General features: G+C 42.3%; 1 protein-coding gene across 1 annotated transcript in view; it reads left to right on the forward strand.

Annotated features, from left to right (window-relative positions):
• dnah9l (dynein, axonemal, heavy polypeptide 9 like) overlaps nt 1–16,642 on the forward strand; it is a gene marked incomplete at its 5' end in the record, with an annotated part of 35,194 nt that overhangs the window by 7,740 nt on the left and 10,812 nt on the right. The window contains 45 exons of the mRNA XM_079460046.1: nt 86–308; nt 380–496; nt 589–675; nt 1,138–1,296; nt 1,440–1,523; nt 1,660–1,818; nt 1,995–2,117; nt 2,210–2,332; nt 2,408–2,632; nt 2,706–2,797; nt 2,905–3,031; nt 3,113–3,277; nt 3,461–3,586; nt 3,663–3,770; nt 3,859–3,990; nt 4,057–4,217; nt 4,296–4,452; nt 4,532–4,677; nt 4,733–4,882; nt 5,411–5,549; nt 5,629–5,721; nt 5,834–6,028; nt 6,103–6,180; nt 6,282–6,414; nt 6,860–6,987; nt 7,885–8,033; nt 8,147–8,297; nt 8,376–8,507; nt 8,600–8,773; nt 9,011–9,215; nt 9,291–9,456; nt 10,063–10,165; nt 10,327–10,566; nt 10,677–10,838; nt 10,911–11,104; nt 11,184–11,346; nt 12,522–12,645; nt 12,723–12,865; nt 12,950–13,111; nt 13,324–13,557; nt 14,373–14,519; nt 14,669–14,782; nt 14,884–15,027; nt 15,252–15,440; nt 16,378–16,479. Of these exons, the coding sequence (XP_079316172.1) occupies nt 86–308; nt 380–496; nt 589–675; nt 1,138–1,296; nt 1,440–1,523; nt 1,660–1,818; nt 1,995–2,117; nt 2,210–2,332; nt 2,408–2,632; nt 2,706–2,797; nt 2,905–3,031; nt 3,113–3,277; nt 3,461–3,586; nt 3,663–3,770; nt 3,859–3,990; nt 4,057–4,217; nt 4,296–4,452; nt 4,532–4,677; nt 4,733–4,882; nt 5,411–5,549; nt 5,629–5,721; nt 5,834–6,028; nt 6,103–6,180; nt 6,282–6,414; nt 6,860–6,987; nt 7,885–8,033; nt 8,147–8,297; nt 8,376–8,507; nt 8,600–8,773; nt 9,011–9,215; nt 9,291–9,456; nt 10,063–10,165; nt 10,327–10,566; nt 10,677–10,838; nt 10,911–11,104; nt 11,184–11,346; nt 12,522–12,645; nt 12,723–12,865; nt 12,950–13,111; nt 13,324–13,557; nt 14,373–14,519; nt 14,669–14,782; nt 14,884–15,027; nt 15,252–15,440; nt 16,378–16,479 (6,628 nt within the window). The remainder of the gene's footprint in view (nt 1–85; nt 309–379; nt 497–588; nt 676–1,137; nt 1,297–1,439; nt 1,524–1,659; nt 1,819–1,994; nt 2,118–2,209; nt 2,333–2,407; nt 2,633–2,705; nt 2,798–2,904; nt 3,032–3,112; nt 3,278–3,460; nt 3,587–3,662; nt 3,771–3,858; nt 3,991–4,056; nt 4,218–4,295; nt 4,453–4,531; nt 4,678–4,732; nt 4,883–5,410; nt 5,550–5,628; nt 5,722–5,833; nt 6,029–6,102; nt 6,181–6,281; nt 6,415–6,859; nt 6,988–7,884; nt 8,034–8,146; nt 8,298–8,375; nt 8,508–8,599; nt 8,774–9,010; nt 9,216–9,290; nt 9,457–10,062; nt 10,166–10,326; nt 10,567–10,676; nt 10,839–10,910; nt 11,105–11,183; nt 11,347–12,521; nt 12,646–12,722; nt 12,866–12,949; nt 13,112–13,323; nt 13,558–14,372; nt 14,520–14,668; nt 14,783–14,883; nt 15,028–15,251; nt 15,441–16,377; nt 16,480–16,642) is intronic.

Here is a 16,642-nt window from a genome sequence, read left to right on the forward strand (position 1 = left end):
GCATCTCTCCATGCGGAAAAACGAAACACGTCAAAATAACTTAAGATCCAAAGCAAGCACGCGCATGTCTCTCTGTTTTGTCTAGCGTGCAAGACTTGGCATCATTTATCGGGAACACAGAGCTCGGGTTGGCAAAGACCGTCACCGACGGGGATTACAGTAAACTGGTGGAAATCATGGGTCACCTGATGGCCATCCGGGACCGTCAGCTGAGCACAGAGCAACACTTTAAACCTCTGAAAGCCACGGCAGGCCTGCTGAAAACATACAACCAACAGCTGCCCGAACACAACTATATCCTGCTGGAGGTGACCCGCTCGCATACTGTACACACAACACAACACATTCTGCTGTTTCACTGACACACACACTCCTTCAGTCACTTCCAGACAAATGGATCAACCTGAAAAAGTTGGCGTTCACAGTGAAACACGAGGTGGCCCCTCTCCAGTCCAATGAAGTTGCCGTCATCCGCAGAAAATGTGTACGATTTGAGGTGCGTTAATGTGAAAAGGATTCATTCAGTTTTGTGGGTGATGACCGTATGACAGCATTGCGGGGATGATGGGAGACCGGTTTGTTTTGTAGATTAAACAGCATGAGTTCAGGGAACACTTTCGCACTGAGTCCATCTTCTACATCAGTCTGGAGGAGCCGTACAAACTCATCGACAAGGTGCTTTCACTAAAACCACTGTTCTGCGCTTGTTCAATGCTTTTAAATCGCCATCTTTTCCATAGATTATTAAAGGTGTAGTTGTTCTGGAGTGCAAAGGAGTTTTTACAAAAACATAATTTGCCATTGTTGCCAAATAACCAAGTTATTAACACGCATTTATTTATGGTTGTTTTTCGTGTATTTTTGTATCGTTTTTTTATTTTAGTTTACAGTTAAGTTCTATTTTAAGTGCATTCGAAATAATGTGCATTATTATTATATTTGAATGTGTGTATATATATAAAGATTTTGTGTAACCATGTCCTTCATACATTACTTTTGGCCCCTTATTTGTTTACTTTTTATTCTGTTTTGAAGTAACAGTAAACACCCCTCAGATTTTTGTGTGACCTGTTCCTTCAATGTTTGCTTTTTCTGAACACGTTGTGACATAATATAACCTTGTTTGTTTGTGTTCAGGCGAATCGTGTTGTGGCTCAGTTAGAGAGCGAGATGTCTAAACTTCAGCAAACAGCCAATCTGTTTGAGGTCAGTTTCCCTGAATACAAACAGCTGGGACAGTGTCGCTCGGACCTCATCCTGGTTAAAGTCGTCTGGGATATGGTCATGTTTGTCAAGGTAATCCAGAATACATCTGGCCCGCACAGATCAAGAACACCTGTCATGTTGCTGAAATGTACAATACCCCATAAATCTAATATTGTTACTCTCCAAATTTTGTGTTCTGATTGGCTGTTGACGGGAACAATGGGTAATTGTAGTCCAGTACCTTAGACTGGACTAAGACTCAATGGAAGGAGATCAATGTGGAGCAGATGGACATGGAGCTCAGGAGGTTTGCGAAGGTGAAATCTCATTCACATTCACCATAATAAAAGAGTCTGTTGTTGTACCTTGAAAGTTCTACAGAGAATAAAATATAAACGTATAATTGGTGTGATGAAAGCACATTTGTTGACCTGTGTGTGTGTTTATGTGTAGGAGATGAAGACTCTGGATAAAGAGGTGCGAGCGTGGGATGTTTACAGCGGTCTGGAGTCTATCGTGAAGAATCTGTTGACATCATTACGAGCTGTGAATGAACTTCAGAACTCAGCCGTCAGAGAGAGACACTGGAAACAACTCATGAACACAACAGGGGTAACAAACACACATCATCCGTCGCATAAAGAATTCTTCAACTTTTCCTAAGTGCATGTAGAAATAAGACTGTTGCGTTGGTTAAAAGTGAAAATGAAGAAATTCTCTCTCTCTCTCTCTCTCTCTCTCTCTCTCTCTGTCTCTCTCTCTCTGTCTCTCTCTGTCTCTCTCTGTAGGTGAGTTTTGTGATGGGTGACAACACTACACTGGGTGATTTATTGGAGCTTCAGCTCCACCGTGTGGAAGAGGAGGTGAAGAACATTGTGGATAAAGCTGTTAAAGAGATGGCCATTGAGAAGGTACAGCGGGTCTCTACTGGGTGTGTGTGTGTGTGTGTGTGTGTGTGTTTGTCAGACAGATGTGATGAATATCTTCCTGTTTGTGTGTTGAGATTCTGGCTGAGATCCAGCAGACGTGGTCTGTGATGTCTCTGTCATATGAGACGCACACCAGTACAGGAACACCTCTGCTGAGAGCTGACGAGAACCTAATCGAAACCCTGGAGGACAACCAGGTGACTTTAGGTATCATATCAGAAATCAGTTTGACCAGATTTATCACTTCACATTAACGCGCTTGTGTTCCTCAGGTTCAGCTCCAGAACATTCTGATGAGTAAGTATGTGGAGTATTTCATGGTGGAGGTGAGCGGCTGGCAGAGGAAGCTGATGGTGGCAGATCTGGTCATCGGGACGTGTCTGGCGGTCCAGCGCACATGGGCTCATCTCCAGAGCATCTTCACCAACTCTGAAGACATCAGGAATCAGCTGGCACATGATGCCGAACGCTTTCAAGGCATCCATCAGGACTTCCAGGTATCCTGCACATATCTGTATAGATTCATCATCTGACCGAGATCACAAATACTTTAACTCTGTTGTTTTTTAGGGTTTAATGGTCGCCGTCATTGAGACGAATAATGTGATTGAAGTCACGAACAAGCCAGGATTCTTGGAGCATCTTGAAACTCTTCAGCAAAGGTGGATCACATGACCTCCACCATCTGCTTTCCATTGGTGCATCACTGAGCAACACAACATTCTTCAATCACACAACATGATCTGTTATATTTGTGTGTGTGTTGTAGATTGTCGGTGTGTGAGAAAGTCCTGGCGGAGTATTTGGAGACCAAGCGTTTGACGTTTCCAAGATTTTATTTCGTCTCTGCTACTGATTTGCTTGAAATCGTTTCAAAGGGAACTCAACCCAGACAGGTGTCTGTTATATCAGTGTACTGCACACTCTCAGAATAAATGTGTGTGTGTTTATGATTGATTTGTGTGTTGATGGTGCAGGTGACACGGCACCTGTTGAAGCTCTTCGATAATCTGGCTGATCTCAGTTTTAAAGAGGAAGAAGATGATGGAGACGCAGAAACAAAAACAACGGTTGCACTGGGGATGTACAGCAGAGAGGGAGAGTATGTGCCATTCTCACAGCCCTGTGTGTGTCAGGGACAGGTAACACAACCAAACACAAACAAATATACGCTTTAAAATACACTCATGTAAAATGTAAAAAAACTAATGCATACAGGCACGCACACAAACAAACACGTGTACACACACACATACACACACACACACATGAATATTTCTTTAGATAGCTTTTCTTTCACATTCTCTCTCTCTCTCTTGTATCAGGCGGAGTGTTGGCTCAATGCTCTGGAGGAGGCCATGTGTTCCACAGTTCGTCAGGAGATCTCTGAAGCCGTAGCCGCTTATGAAGACAAACCCAGAGATCAGTGGCTCTTTGACCATCCAGCACAGGTGTGTGTGTGTGTGTATTATAAACAGAATCGATCATATCAGTGTGAATTCACACACATCTGTGTGTTCGTATCAGGTGGCACTGACCGGCAGTCAGATCTGGTGGGTGACTGATGTGGGAATTGCCTTTGAGAGGGTGGAAGAGGGGTTTGAGTCGGCACTGAAAGACTACAACAGAAAACAGGCAACTGAACATATAAACTGAATCACGGATGATTGAGAACATGTTTGCGTCGAGTAAATGATGAACCTTTGTCTGTGATTGGCTGTAGATCAGTCAGCTGAACTCTCTGATAAACATGCTGCTCGGTGACCTCACGCCCGGCGAGCGACAGAAGATCATGACCATCTGCACCATCGACGTCCACGCTCGTGATGTGGTCGCCAAACTCATTTCACAGAAGGTACACTCCACGAGAAACATGTGTTCTTGGGTCGAGGTGATGATGTCACAATGGCCTGTGTTTTAGGTGACCAATGGGCAGGCGTTTGCGTGGTTGTCACAGTTACGTCACCGATGGGACGAGCAGCTGAAGCACTGTTTTATCAACATCTGTGACGCTCAGTTTCAGTTCTCGTACGAGTATTTGGGAAACACTAACAGGCTGGTGATAACTCCTCTCACTGACCGGTGAGCGGCGCACATCGCACATCTGTAGATGTTTTAGAAAGGGACGCGGTTACTGATGTTTTTTCACTCTCTCTGGAGATGTTACATCACTCTGACTCAATCACTGCACCTCACCATGAGCGGCGCCACATCAGGACCGGCAGGAACAGGCAAGACAGAGACCACCAAAGACCTGGGCCGCTCGCTCGGCATTATGGTCTATGTGTTCAACTGCTCCGAGCAAATGGACTACAAGGTGCATGGAAGATTGTAGAACATTGACTTGAACGTGACTTGATTCGTTGAATACTAGTGTCTCTCTCTGCCTCTTTCAGTCCATTGGAAATATCTATAAAGGTTTGGCTCAGACGGGCGTGTGGGGATGTTTTGATGAGTTTAACAGGATCTCGGTGGAGGTTCTGTCTGTGGTGGCTGTGCAGGTGAAAACCATTCAAGATGCTGTCCGCAACAAGAAACAGAGGTCAGAACGTTTACAATCCCCTCTCATCTTTCTTCTCCGTGTTGTTCCATCTTATTTTGGCTCTTTGCATTTCTGTCGTGTCACGTAGGTTTCACTTTCTGGGCGAGGAGATTGAGTTGAGACCGACCGTTGGGATTTTCATCACCCTGAATCCGGGATACGCAGGGAGAACTGAACTGCCAGAGAACCTCAAAGCTCTCTTTAGGTTTTATGTGTTCTTCTCTTTTCTTCTGTGGTTATCATCAGTGTTTGGTGTAGTGGATTACTGAATTTCAAATCTAAATGTACACTGTGTCCTGAAGCTAGATTACTTAAATGGAAACTATGACACATTTCTGTTTATTAAAAATAAAACATCAGCCTTCATTTTATTTGAAAAACTAAACAGAAAAGAGATATGTTGCCCTGAAAATTTACATGAAAGTAAAAAAAAGCCAACAACTAGAATAAAACAAAAAACAAAGCTGTAATATGCTATTAGTCCCCGTGAACCAGATGTTGTGATCATTGTTATGTCCGTACTCTGATGCATTTCCAAGTGAAATGGAATTTTGAATGAGAAAAATAGGCTTACGTCTTTCTCTTGTCGGGGTTGATATGAACTTGAATTATTAATGAGTAACGCAATAACTTGCTACACCGTGTTTTAACGGAGTAATTCAAATCCAACGTTGACTAAATGGTTTGACTCCACACTGGTTATAATAATAACGTGTGTGTGTGTGTGTGACAGGCCGTGTGCGATGGTGATTCCTGATTATGAGTTGATCTGTGAGATCATGTTGGTGGCTGAAGGTTTTATTGATGCTCGTCTTCTCGCACGGAAGTTCATCAGTCTCTATACGCTCTGTAAAGAACTGCTCTCCAAACAGGTGCACAACACACACGCTGTCCTAAACACACACAGAGACATTCTTATTGTGCCGTCATTGATGTCTTTGACTGTTGTAGGATCATTACGACTGGGGTCTGAGGGCTATAAAGTCCGTTCTGGTTGTGGCCGGATCGCTGAAGAGAGAAGACAGAAGTCGTCCTGAAGAGCAGGTGCTCATGGGAATTATCTCTTTACGTTATGGCACTTTCCTGTGAACATGTAGAGACTTATAATGTTTCACATACAGCATACAAGAGCAGAAGTTTCAGCATGTTTTCTCAGGTGCTGATGCGAGCGCTGAGGGACTTTAACCTGCCGAAGGTGGTGACGAGTGACGTGCCGATCTTCCTGGGACTGATCAGCGACCTCTTCCCGCTGCTGGACATCCCGCGTAAGAGAGACCACGAGCTCGAGCAGAACGTACGGCAGTCGGTCACCGAGCTTCACCTGCAGCCCGAGGAGAACTTCATACTGAAGGTTTGTGTGTCTGCCGTGTGCGTGTGACAGCCGTACGGATGTGCGATGACATTTCATGTTTCCTCTTCTCTCAGGTGACTCAGCTGGAGGAACTGTTGACTGTCAGACACTCGGTGTTTGTTGTGGGCGGAGCCGGGACAGGAAAGAGCCAGGTCAGACGGATGGATGGATGGAGAGATCTTTCTGGAAACATCATTATGTAACGTTCTGTCCACATTGTTAGTTAGACAGAGTTGTGCTGTTTGTGTGACAGATTCTGAAGACGCTTCATAAGACATACTCCAACATGAAACTAAAGCCCATCTGGACGGACATCAACCCTAAAGCTGTCACAACCAATGAACTCTTTGGATTCCTGCATCCGGCCACACGAGAATGGAAGGACGGTCCGTTTGTGTGTGTGTGTGTGTGTGTGTGTGTAATTCTTCATTTCTGTTTTCAGTCGTATATGTGTGTGTATAATGGCATCAAAAAATTTAGGTTTTTTAAATATTGTCTTGATGGGTCAACAAGTTGGTTGATGTTGAATGACCTTCGTTTAGGGTTTATAGGAGGTGCTCAACATGATAATTTGACATTTAATGAAATTATACCTTGTATTCTATATTTCATGTCTTCACTGTTTCATACAACAAACATATATATATATATTCATTTACATCATTTTATTACATACTTTTGTTTATTTTCTTTCATCCCTAAAACATATATTCTGCATGCAAAAGGCATTGAATTGATCTAATGCAATTGATATGGGGATGTAGTCAACAGAAACATCTATGACTATGATAAAAAACAGCCCGTTGGTGTTTTTGTTTGTTTGCGTTTCAGGTCTGTTTTCCTCCACTATGAGAGAACTGTCTTCTATATCTCATGACGGACCGAAGTGGATCGTTCTGGATGGAGACATCGACCCTATGTGGATTGAATCTCTCAACACTGTCATGGATGATAATAAGGTCGATCGTCATGATGATTTTTGTACATAGAAAACTAAAATCCTCAAACCAATATACAACAAGCTTTCCTTACAGATTACAAACAGCACTTAAATATGTAAGGTTGTATAATATCAATGTCACTTAAAGAAATCCTCAATACTTGATGTAGCGGACCCTTTCCAAATGATGGGCAAAACTTTACTGATGTAACTCTCCTCCGACACATTATCTGCATATACACAACGAACCTTGAGAGGACAAAAACATGTCATTTGGGTGGGCAGGGGGGTGCATAATAAACTGGTGAACCTTAGAAACTTCGATAAACCGCAACCGTCAGCGCACTCTCTCTCTCACATCGCAAGTCAAGACTGCAACACCCGTCAAAATAAGAAAGATAAGCTGACTTTATACATAGATAAACCCACCAAACATAAAACATAAGTACAAAAACTAATTAGAAAATTATTGCAAAAAAGTCTCACTTTTTATTGTGGGAGATCTTAACTTACTTTTGTGTTTTTAAACATCCTTTTTTTCACAACAATTAGCCAATGAAAATAGGCACACCCCCGGTTGCAAATACATCATTAATAGTTAGAAGTAGAGATGCACCGATATATCGGCCAATAATCGGTAACATAAATCGGTGGATAAAAGGTATTTTTTTAATCAAGGACAGAAAAATGCAATGAATTCATGCTCTGTATATAGAAAATGTTAAGAAACTACACCAGTGCAATATTCATAGTCTTATATAACCTTATAACATTCAAAAAGTTAAGAAATATTCATTTATTCTTCAGAATCGGTATCGTCAGATCTCACTCTAATAATTGGCTATCGGTTGAGCGATGAACTATCGTTGCATTTCAATTTAGTAATTACTGTGTACTTGTTTTCATGAATGTGTAGGTGCTGACGCTGGCCAGTAATGAACGCATTTCATTGACTCCCTCCATGCGCTTGCTGTTCGAGATCAGCCACCTGAAAGCTGCCACCCCGGCAACCGTATCCAGGGCCGGAATTCTGTACGTGAACACTCAGGATCTGGCCTGGAGTTCGTAAGTGACAGAATTCCTTTAAAACACTGCTGGATGATGATCAGAACCATTTAACGCTTCTTCATTTGATTCAGTGAATGTTTTGATGCTCTTCCCATCATTTTGATTGACAGATATGTGACGAGTTGGATTGACACCCGTCACGCCCAATCAGAGCGAGCTAACCTCACAATCTTGTTTGATAAGTATGTGCCATACTGTCTGGAACAGGTGAGATGTAACCTGAAGACCATCACGCCCATCCCTGAGACCAGCACGGTGCAGGTCAGAGACACACATTCACGCTCTCGCTGGTTATATCTGAACTCTTGGAGATAGCCCTCTTCTGTTTGTGTGTTTCAGACGCTGTGTTGCCTCTTGGACTGTCTGCTGACGGATGAAAACACTCCTCCTGATTCTCCTCGTGAACTCTATGAGATCTACTTTGTGTTCGCGTGCGTCTGGGCTTTTGGAGGAGCTCTGTTTCAGGATCATGTCAGTTCATCCTCATGAAACTTGTTTGGTGATATGACCTTCGCATTGTGATGCTCACTCTCTCTCTCTCTCTCTCTCTCTCTCTTGCTTAGCTGATAGATTATCGTTCAGAGTTTAGCCGCTGGTGGTGTAAAGAAATGAGAGCTGTGAAGTTTCCGTCACAGGGCTCTGTGTTCGATTACTACATCGACCCCAACACGAAGCGCTTCAGCCCGTGGAGTGAGCGCACACCACTGTTTGAGCTGGAGCCTGAGGTCCCCCTACAGGTCAACACAAAACAGAAAATACTTGAACCTGTGTACTTTAGGTCACATTCATAATTTTTGTCGTTTTATACAAATTAATTGGCCCTAAAATACATCCCAACCAGAAACATTTCTTAACCTATTAAATACGTAATGTCCAAATACTTTTTGGGCCAGTCTATGTTTTAGTGTAATTTTCAATTATGCAGAATTGGATTGTTCACATGACGTGATTTTGTGTCTTGTGTGTGTGTTCAGACGATGTTGGTTCACTCGGCAGAGACCATCTGTCTGACGTATTTCATCGAGTTACTCATGCAGAAGGGGAAACCGGTGATGCTGGTGGGAAACGCTGGTGTGGGCAAAACCGTCGTGGTCTGGGACAAAATCTCCAAACTCAAGGAGGATTTCATGGTGTCCAAAGTGCCGTTTAATTACTACACGACCTCAGCCATGTTACAGCGTAAGTGAGAGGATGGACGTCATAAACACACATTAATAAACAGACAGATGAAGATTGTGTCTTGTGTTTGTGTAGGTGTGCTGGAGAAGCCGCTGGAGAAGAGAGCGGGACGAAACTTTGCCCCTCCCGGGACTAAAAAGCTCATCTACTTTGTGGATGATCTGAACATGCCTGAGGTTGATGCCTACGGCACTGTCCAACCTCACACCCTTATTAGACAACACCTGGACTACTCTCACTGGTATGACACCTAAACATCCCAATGGGACTAATGAAAAACTCCTCTTTAAAGGTGCAGTGTATTATATTTTGACAGAAATGCATGCAATATAATAGTTGGAGCCGATAGCCTTGCCTTAACGCTCTCCGACATATAGCACTGTTGCGCTCCGGGCGACCCGAGTTCGAATCCCGGCTCGATGTCCTTTCCCGATCCCCTCTCCTCTCGCTCACTTCACTTCCTGTTCTCTCTACACAACAGCTGTCCAAATAAAGGCAAAAAACGCCACAAAATAAATCAAAAAAAAAAAATTTGAAATGCAATATAATATACATATAACTGTCTATACTTGACATAATGAAGCATTATTATCTCTATACACCGCGGGTCCCCTTGCATGGAATGCGCCATGTTGTTTCTACGGTAGCCCTAAACGGACAAACTACTCTACAGAACATGTTTCGTAAATATTTCGTAAAATCTTGGTTCTGTGTCAGCCACAGTAGTGCTTCTAAAGGCAGGGGTGGAGTGAGCCGTTGGTTGCAATTCGCAACCTCACCACTAGATGCCACCAAATTTCATACACGGACCCTGAACCACACTTTTTTATCTGCATGTGTTTGTTAGGTATGACCGTCAGAAGCTGGTGCTCAAGGAGATTCACAACTGTCAGTACATCACCTGCATGAACCCGACCGCGGGAAGCTTCTCCGTCAACCCTCGACTCCAGGTAGCGACAATAAAACATCAATGCAGGAAACTGTTACATTCTGTACATATCCAACTCGGCACAGTTGTTACAACCGATACATACCCAAACGTTCAGTTTATTCAGACTTCAATGAATCCTAATAAGTCATATGAAACTAAATGCATTCTCTTTCTCTTCAGAGGCATTTCTCTGTGTTTGCCGTTCATTTCCCCGGCGCTGAGGCTCTGAGCACTATATACAGCAGTATTCTGAGCGGTCACTTCCAGCAGGGCGGTTACAGTTACGGCGTGAGTCGTATGGTCAGCACGCTGGTGCAGGCCGCTATCTGTCTTCATCAGAAAATGAGCCAGAACTTTCTGCCCACTGCCATTCGCTTCCACTACATCTTCAACCTCCGAGACATCTCCAACATCTTCCAGGTGTGAACGATGAATGCATTCAGATGAGTACCGTATACGGTTGGAGTCTCAGGAACACAACGCATTCATAAATGATGTTGTTTTGTGTGCGTGTATGCGTGCGTGTGCAGGGTATTCTCTTTGCTCAGCCGGAGCAGGTGCGCTACCCCATAGATCTGGTGCACCTGTGGCTACACGAGTCCTCTCGAGTATATTCAGATAAACTCATGGAGGAGAAAGACGTGGAGCAGTTCAACAAGATCCTGCTGGACACGGGCAAGCGATACTTTGAGGTGAGCAGAACGTCTCCAGACGCCGCCGAGTCGTCTGATCTGTTAACTGAATGACTGCGTCTGTCTCTGTAGGGCATCGATGAGTCGATCTTCATCAACCAGCCGCTGGTCTACTCTCACTTCGCTCACGGGACGGGCGAGCCGCGATACGCACAGGTGACAGATCTGGAGAAGCTTCAGAAGATGCTGATGGATGCGCTGGAGCATTACAATGAACTGCATTCTGTCATGAACCTGGTGCTGTTCGAGGAGGCCATGCAACACATGTGAGAATGCAAAAACTCACGCAGATTGAATTTCTGAATAACGTCTTCATGACATGAATGTGTAAGTGTTTGTTTGCAGTTGTAGGATCAGTCGTATTCTGGAGTCTCCTGTGGGGAACGCGTTGCTGATCGGTGTGGGTGGAAGTGGGAAACAGAGTCTCTGTCGACTCGCTGCTTTTCTAAGCGGACTGGAAGTGTTTCAGATCACACTACGCAAAGGCTACGGCATCAGCGACCTGAGGGTACATTTCTTTCCATTTCTTCTGTGTGTTGTCTGTGCTTTAACACCTTGTGCTAACTGCAAACCAGCTGCACATGACTTTTGAAAAATTTTATTAGAACAGAACCATATGTTTGTTGAAAGAATGAGAGATCCGCAGCACTATGACATTAACAGATTTGACAAATAATGATATCCTAATAGTGTGTCCTAAACATTTTATGCAAATTACCCAGAGGAAGTGACATCATTGGCTGCAGGTCACATGCTTTATATGGAGTTGACCAGAACATCGGGACAGATACAGAATACACTCGCTTATTCATCATATACTGTATTTTCTACATTTTCGATCAATAGCAATCTCGTCGAACTGTGGAATAACACGAAGGGAACTACAGTATGAGGATTATGAATCCTTCTCGGGGTTTCACCCTAGGTTGCTCTTCACATTGTATAAAAGGTGTTCCCATCTATGTTGTGCTCTTTTTTTCCATTAAGTCATCCATTTCAAAGTCATTTGAAAAAGCACAATTAGATTTTTGCCTATGCAATTAATTTCAGACATTTAAGCTCCAACCTTCACATGAAAACTTCTTAAAACAATTTAAACAAAACCCTGGACAACAAAACACATCTTATGTGTCAATTTGTCAAAATTTATATTTTATACATCACCTGACGGCTGGGTAAATAAGCTTTCGATTGATGTGGGGTTTGTTTGGAATGGTCAAAATATACCTATTTAAAAATCTGAAATCTATGGGTGTAAAAAACTAAAAATATTGAGAACATCGCCTTTGAAGTTGTCCAAATAAAGTCCTTAGCAAGGCATATTACTCACAAAAATAGTTTTGAATTATTTACGGTAGAAAATGTACAAACTTTTCATGGAATATGACCTTTCCCTAATATTCAAATGATTTGTGGCATAAAAGAAAAATCGATAACTTTGACCATACCACGTTTGGTTGTCTATTAAGACTGTATTTGTGATCCAGGGTCACATTTTATTCAAGTGTTGGAAAACGTTTGACTGGTAGTTTATATATTTTCTTACTGAATAATAATACAGAAGAAAGATATTCCATGCAATTGATTTGTCAATAGAGGAAGCACCAAAAATGAGGTATGGACATTATTCAGATGATCTTATACTGATTTCCTAAATAATTCAGTTTCTCTCTGTGTGTGTAGAGTGATATAGCTGCTCTGTACATCAAGGTTGGAGTGAAAAACATCGGTACGGTCTTCCTGCACACAGATGCTCAGATTCCCGATGAAAGATTCCTGGTGTTGATTAATGACATGTTGGCATCAGGTACACAACGCAAACTCACCTCACATTCCCCTCCGACCCTCCGTAAGCCTGACACGGACTCTCTCTCTTTCTCTCAGGAGATATTCCTGACCTGTTCAGCGAGGAAGAGGTAGACATGATCGTGTCTTCCATCCGTGTGGAGCTGAGAGCGCTGGGTTTACTGGACACGCGTGAGAACTGCTGGAACTTCTTTATAGACCGCATACGCAGACAACTTAAGGTGTTCACTTCATATCTTCATATTTTGAGTCTGAATCATTTGAATCCGTTAATGTCGTGACGTCATGCCCGTCCTCCGCTGTAGGTGGTGCTGTGTTTCTCACCGGTGGGCTTCACTCTCCGCACACGTGCTCGGAAGTTTCCGGCTCTGGCGAACTGCACCGCCATCGACTGGTTTCATCCCTGGCCCCAGCATGCACTGCAGTCTGTCAGCAGCACTTTCATACAGAACATCCCCGGCCTGGACGTAAGACACAGTTCGAGCCGTTGACATGGCTGCATACTACTTTGCATACTTCTAATACTGAAATTCTCTGAAACTTGAGAAATGATTGTAATTCATTGTGCAAACTATAAACTTATATAATGCAAATAATAGGCAGTCCATGTCCGTAAGTGTAAAAACACAATGAGGAGACGTGATTGCTATTAATCCAGACGTGTGTTTCTGTGGTGTAGCCTGCGGTGCGAGTGTCCATCAGTGACTTCATCTCATTCGCTCACACTACTGTCAATGAGGTGAGCGTGAAATACCAGCAGAATGAGAAACGCTTCAACTACACAACGCCCAAGAGTTTCCTGGAGTTTATGAAGCTCTACGGCAACCTGCTTGGGTCAAAGAGAAGAGAACTCATTCAGAAGATGGAGCGTCTGGAGAACGGCCTGCAGAAATTACTGACCACCTCATCACAGGTCAACACATCTCATCACTGCGTGTTATTGTAATCGTATATCACTTCATAAAAGTTCTCAAACAATAGAGCGTCTGTAGATTATGTCGGATATAAATTAAAAAAAAAACAAGCTCAACGGCTAGATGTCGTTGTACCATACGGTTCTTTAAATGCGTCAAAACTACAGGACCCATTCAACATTGTTATTAAATTGCTTATTTAATAAAATGAACATACCGCTAAATTTGTTTATTTAATACAATTATTTTACAATAACAATAATATAAATAGTATTAATATAAATGAATTAAAATATTAATAATTATATTATTAGACACTAGCCAAACACAGACCAGAACTTGACTGCAGTCCCGACTCGCATGTCCGATGAAACGCTCTATTGGCAGAAGTGAAAGTCTAAGTTTTGAATACTTAAATCTTCTGAATTAGTATTTTGATGATATTTTGAAGTTTACAGATATCCTCAAGGCTAACATATTCAAACAATTATCTTATATGGTTTCTGGTTATATATAAGTCCCCATGACAAGTAATGCTTAGGGTTTGACTGGAAATTATTTCAATGCATTTAACAAAGCTGTGCAGAAAGAAAAACAATATTTATATACAAAGTAACGTAACGCTTTGCTGTGGCTCAGTGGTTAGAGCAGGTGCTAGCAACACCAAGGTCATGAGTTGGATCCCAGGGGATTGCACATACTCAGATACATTGCATAGTATAATGTAATGTAATGTAAGTCGCTGTGGATAAAAGCATCTGCCAAATGCGTAAATGTAATGTAGCGTAACGTAATGTTTCTGTGTGTGTGTCAGGTGGAGGATTTGAAGGCTAAATTGGCCGTACAGGAGGTGGAGTTACAGCTGAGAAACACAGATACTGAAGCTCTCATCGCTAAGATCGGACAACAGAGCGAGAAACTCAGTCAAGAGAGAAGTGTAGCCGACGCTGAAGAACAAAGAGTGAGACGCACACGACACAGCAAAACCATCAACACTTACTGTGATATTATATTCTGATATATTACATGTTTATTCATATGAATGAGTTTATTATTGTTAATGATCATTTAGGTGTGACTGGTGATAATGATCATAAATGTGTGTATCAGGTAGAAGCGATTCAAGCAGAAGTGACCAAACAGCAGCAGGAGTCTGAAGTGGATCTGGCGAAGGCTGAACCGGCGTTACAGGCGGCTAATGCAGCGCTCAACACACTCAACAGGGTGTGTGTGTGTGTGTGTGTGGTGTTTAGATGGAGATTTGGATTGAAAAATTCAAGTCTCCCAATCCAAATGCTGTTTCATTTGTGTGTGTTTGTGTCTAGTTGAATCTAACAGAGTTGCGGACCTTTCCCAACCCTCCGATCATCGTGACAAACGTTTCTGCGGCGGTTCTGGTTCTTTTGGCTCCTAGCGGGCGGATTCCTAAAGACCGGAGCTGGAAGGCTGCTAAAGTGGTCATGAGTAAAGTGAGCGTGACATTTACCCTCCCGTGTGTCACACATGTTTGTATTCTACTGACATTTAACGTGAGCAGTGGGCAAACAGTTTTTGGCCTTTTAGATTCATCCTGAAAGTGAAATAAGACTTCTACATCTGAATATTTCATTCTTCTATAAGTGATCAAATTTGAGCTTTAAACAATGTCTTAGGTTTAAGATGACAGTGAAGTTAACAGGGTTTATTTTGTTAGGTTGATGATTTTCTGCAGACGCTGATGAATTTTGATAAAGAACACATCCCTGAAGCGACAGTACGTGTGATCAAAGACGAGTATCTGAGCGATCCGGATTTTAACCCTGATTTCGTGCGTCTGAAATCATCGGCGGCGGCTGGTCTCTGTGCCTGGGTCATCAACATCATCCGATTCCACGAGGTCAGAAAACACTGCAGTCCAGTATTACGATTGTGAAATCATTATGTATATTATAATGTCAAATCTATTTCAGTTATCAAGAACTCTAGTAATGGATTTGTGTAATTTGGTGATATTTTAAATGAAGAGTTTGGTTCCAAAATGAGATGATTGGTTTTCAAAAGTCATGTTATATACCGTGTGATGTTTTTATTGTGTTAGTGTTAGTTAGCTGTATTCTTTGAGTTATTATGGCTTAAGTGAAAACAAATCAACTGCGGTTTGATCGATATTACTGGAATGCACAATAAAAAAACATGATTTTAGATGTTTAGGTTATGAGTTAGGTTTTGAGTCATTTTGGAAGCAAACACTTAGATATTTTAAAGCAATAAACATTAAATCGACACACACAAGCCAGTAGCGTGTTAAAATGTTTGTTGAAGTTATATTTCCCATAAATCACAGAGAACATCTCATTCTTTACGGTACATTTGAGAATTATTAGATGAATGTGTTGAATGAATGTGCCTTGCTAAAAAAACACAATGGTTTCCATTATAAATCCCATCATGATTGACCCATTAAGACATTTACGTGGTGTGTTTTTCAACTCATTGTTCTACACGCACCAGATAACATCACAACAACAGAACCCAACACTTTACACAGGCCACCATAGTTTCTTTTCAAAGCAATTCAATTCCCATTATAACCATTAGATCCAGCAGTTTTCAGCAGGTTTGATTGTTCTGTTGTGTGTGACGGTGTCTGCGATTGTATGTTTACAGTGTGTTTCTGTGATTCTCTCCCTCACGCTGCTCGGTTCAGACATATGTGAGTAAATCTCTACTGGACATGCGACATTTCAAAAGCTGTTTTCAGTCAGTATGAAAAGACATTCAACACATTTTATTCTCTGAGTGTTGATGGGTCTGAGAGTTGTCTTGTGCTTGCTTCTCAGGTGTTTTGTGAGGTGGAATTGAAGAGAATGTGTCTGTCTCAGGCAAACGCTGATCTGATCGAGGCCGCTGAGAAACTGGACGTCATCAGAAGGAAACTCTCTGTGAGTCTCTCTCGCTTTGTTTACCATACACGCATCATGTCTGAAATACTCTGAGCGGTACTTGTATGTTTCATATAATAGAATACTGATACTGACATGTTGTGTGAATGAAGCCCAACAGAACCCTGATGTTACGTGTCTGTACATTGACTGTATGATGTTA

This window comes from Barbatula barbatula (assembly GCF_947034865.1).
Source record: "Barbatula barbatula genome assembly, chromosome: 7".
NCBI classification, from domain to species: domain Eukaryota; kingdom Metazoa; phylum Chordata; class Actinopteri; order Cypriniformes; family Nemacheilidae; genus Barbatula; species Barbatula barbatula.